At 39.2% G+C, this 3,739-nt stretch overlaps 1 protein-coding gene across 2 annotated transcripts in view; it reads right to left on the bottom strand.

The window, feature by feature from the left end:
* Positions 1-3,739, bottom strand: part of LOC106873056 (HEAT repeat-containing protein 4) — a 595,254-nt gene that overhangs the window by 453,893 nt on the left and 137,622 nt on the right. For both annotated transcript variants that reach the window (XM_052975734.1, XM_052975735.1), the window contains exon 6: positions 430-535. In XM_052975734.1, coding sequence (XP_052831694.1) covers positions 430-535 — 106 coding nt within the window. The remainder of the gene's footprint in view (positions 1-429; positions 536-3,739) is intronic.

Below are 3,739 nucleotides of genomic sequence, written 5' to 3'. Positions count from 1 at the left end.
AGAATAAGTACTAGGCTTACAAAGAATAAGTCCTGGGAGTCGATTAGATCGACTAAAAGGTGGTGCTCCAGCATGGCCGCAGTCAAATGACTGAAACAAGTAAAAGAGTATATATGTGTGTGTATATGTTTGTGTGTCTGTGTTTGTCCCCACCAACATCACTTGACAACCGATGCTGGTGTGTTTACTTTACATCCCCGTAACTTAGTGGTTCAGCAAAAAGAGACCGATAGAATAAGTACTAGGCTTACAAAGAATAAGTCCTGGGGTCGATTAGATCGACTAAAAGGCGGTACTCCAGCATGGCCACTGTCAAATGACTGAAACAAGTAAAAGAGTAAAAGAGTAATATCTGTCAGCTTGCTGCCTTAATAATAATAATAATAACAATAGCATTGATGATGATGACGATGATGATGATTAACTCACATATCTCAGATGTTGGAAACTCTTTTACATTCTTCGTACAACCATTGCTATGTTGTCTTTTAGTGCGTTCCAAATTTCCATTCTTTCTTTCCTGAGAAATCATTGGCTGAAAATAAAATTATGGAAATAAAACAGATAATTAAATTTAAATGTCTTCAAAATTTTGTTTATTCACTTATTTTGGGGGTGGGGGGGGTGTTGAAAAAAATAAAGAGGACTTTGTTTTTAAAAGAAACCACTATCGTGTATGCCAAAAGTCTAGGATTACGGTTACACTGTTACAGAATAATTGTTGTCGTTGTTGTTGTTGTTTCATCTTCAGCTCAACCTTGGTTGAAGAAGTTGTTGGCACTCCGTCGTTTACGACGTCAAGGGTTCCAGTTGATCCGATCAACGGAACAGCCTGCTCGTGAAATTAACGTGCAAGTGGCTGAGCACTCCACAGACACGTGTACCCTTAATGTAGTTCTCGGGGATATTCAGCGTGACACAGAGTGTGACAAGGCTGACCCTTTGAATTACAGGCACAACAGAAACAGGAAGAAAGAGTGAGAGAAAGTTGTGGTGAAAGAGTACAGCAGGGTTCGCCACTATCCCCTGCCAGAGCCTTGTGGAGCTTTAGGTGTTTTCGCTCAATAAACACTTACAACGCCTGGTCTGGGAATCGAAACCGCGATCCTATGACCACGAGTCCGCTGCCCTAACCACTGGGCCATTGCGCCTCCACATTGATTGAAGAAACAGCTGATCAAAGATATTACAGGCTGACCATAGCATCATTTGGTGAGTGGGGGTCATAATTTCATAGGACCAATTAAGACCAGAACCGTTGGTCTCTTGGCTGTCTTCAACAGAATCTGCTCTGTTATCAAGTGGTAGACTTAGAAATCTAACATCCTGTTTAATACTTACTTCCTGGCTCTTGGGTGCCTCTAGCACAGTTCAGTTCATTGCAAGCTTTCAAGCCAGGGTTGTGGTTTGAACCAAAGATTTATTCTTCCTGTGTTTCTTTCTGCCAGTTTTTGAAATCCTGAAAATGCTTATACTACTTACTTATGCTTGCAGTGACATTCATTTGGAGTGGTTTGAGCCAGCTCCAATCAATAAGTTCACCAGATCCCTCACAAATGCTATGTCATTTGCTGTTGAGGTGTAGAGTTTCAGTAAAGATAAAGTTACCTTCTTGAGTCGCACTGACTCATAAGGACCAGTTCCATGACTTCTATGGCATATATGTTCTCTACCTGGATGGGATATCAGTCCCTCATAGGATTACTCATTTTTGCCAGCTGAGTGGACTGGAGGAATGTGAAATGAAGTGTTTTGCTCAAGAACACACCGCATCGCCCGGTCCAGGAATCAAAACCATAACCTTACGATCATCAGTCCAACGCCCTAAACACTAAGCCACATGCCTCCACTTAAAGTTTCAGTGAGAATATCAACCCCAGTGTTTCACTGGTACTTAATTTATTGACCCTCAGAAGTCTAAAAGGCTAAGTCAGCCTCAGCTGAATTTGAACTCAGAACTTGAAGACATGAAATACCACGAAGCATTTTGCCCAGCATGCTAATGGTTCTATCCTGTCAGCTCACCACCTTCACAGTGGCAATAATAATGTTTTCAAAATTTCGCACAAGACCAGCAATCTCAGGAGAGGAGGTTAATCGATTGCATCAACCCCATTTCTCAACTGGTACTTATTTTATCAACCCTGAAACGATGTAAAGCAAAAGTCGACTTCAATGGAATTTGAACTCAGAACATAAAAAACAGACGAAATGCCACTGAACATTATGCACAACATGCCAACGATTTTGCCAGCTCACTGCCTTATCAAGCATTCTACAATAATAAGCACACACATGCATGCAGACAGTAGAGTTTCTCAAATACAAAGAAGAGTTGATAATAAAGCTTTGATTAACCCAGTCCATCCATGCAGAATATGTTGTCTGCATGTTAATGCCTTTTTATACATCTAACTACAAGAGCCACCAATATCTGAGAGAGATTTGTGTAGCTATGGAACTATTTTTATGAGACCTTATTTCCCAATATATGTGGTCAGTATTTAAATGAATTTGACACAAGTAACTATCTTAGTTATCACTGTCTGAGAGAAGTATGTTACTAATGTTTCTAAGTAGTTCAATATATTTATGATCTGGTCTGAATTTGTTTTTGTTTTTCCAAGTTACTGATTTTGTGTTTTTTCCTATAAAAAAAAAAACACAGCTTGCTATCATATCTCCAAATAACTTGCTGAAAAATATTCAAATTTGAGGAAAAGAAATATATATATATATATATATATATATATTATTCTTTTATTTGTGAAGGCGCATGGCTCAGTGGTTAGAGCGTCAAGCTTACGATTGCAAGGTTGTGAGTTTGAATCCTGGACCGGGCTCCGTGCTGTGTTTTTGAGCAAGACACTTAATTTCACGTTGCTCCAGTTCAGTCAGCTGTAAAAATGAGTTGCGATGTCACAGGGAAAGATCGTGGTCATCAATTCACCCCAGGGAAAGTTGAAGGTCATCAATTTACTGTGTTTTTTTTTTGTTTTTTTGTAGTAAAATAGTTTTTTAACTATTAATAGTGAGATACTATGGATATATTTTCTCGGTAAACTTTTGTTGTGATGAACTTCCTTCATGGTGAAAAGATATTGTGAACTTAGCTGTAATCATTTCTGAGATATCAATACCTCAGACACCTAAACACCTCACGAAAGAAATGGGAGGTAGAGAAAATTAAAAACCAAACAAACAAATCCTAAAAAAACTAAGGCCTCACAATTTTGGGTTCAGTGAATATGTTGCACAAGGTTCCACACATTGGGACTATAACTGAAAGCAAAGAGCTGCCAAGGCCTGCACTGAGACATCAAGGATTAGACACTTAAGCGTCCCCTACAGAAAAAAAAAAAATACTAAGGGCACAAGGCCTGAAATTTGATGAGAAGGGGCTAGTTGATTACATCGACCCCGGTGCTCAACTGGTACTTTATTTTATTGACCACGAAAGGGTGAAAGGCAAAATTGACCTCGGCAGAATTTGAACTCAGAATGTCAAGGCGGATGAAACACCATTAAGTATTTTGCTTGGCATGCTAATGATTCTGCCAGCTTTCTGCCTTATTAATAATAATAATGATAATAATAGAGGGCGGGGAGGGGGTGAAAATTAAAATGCAAGCAAACAAAATCTACCAAACAGAAGCACCACAATTTCAGGTTAGTGAATATGTTATGTTATTTGATGTAATGAATGTGGGGTCGGTGTGGAAAGGAGTGGTGGTGTGGG

Source organism: Octopus bimaculoides, chromosome 22 (assembly GCF_001194135.2).
Source record: "Octopus bimaculoides isolate UCB-OBI-ISO-001 chromosome 22, ASM119413v2, whole genome shotgun sequence".
NCBI classification, from domain to species: domain Eukaryota; kingdom Metazoa; phylum Mollusca; class Cephalopoda; order Octopoda; family Octopodidae; genus Octopus; species Octopus bimaculoides.
This window is presented reverse-complemented; position numbering and strand designations above follow the sequence as displayed.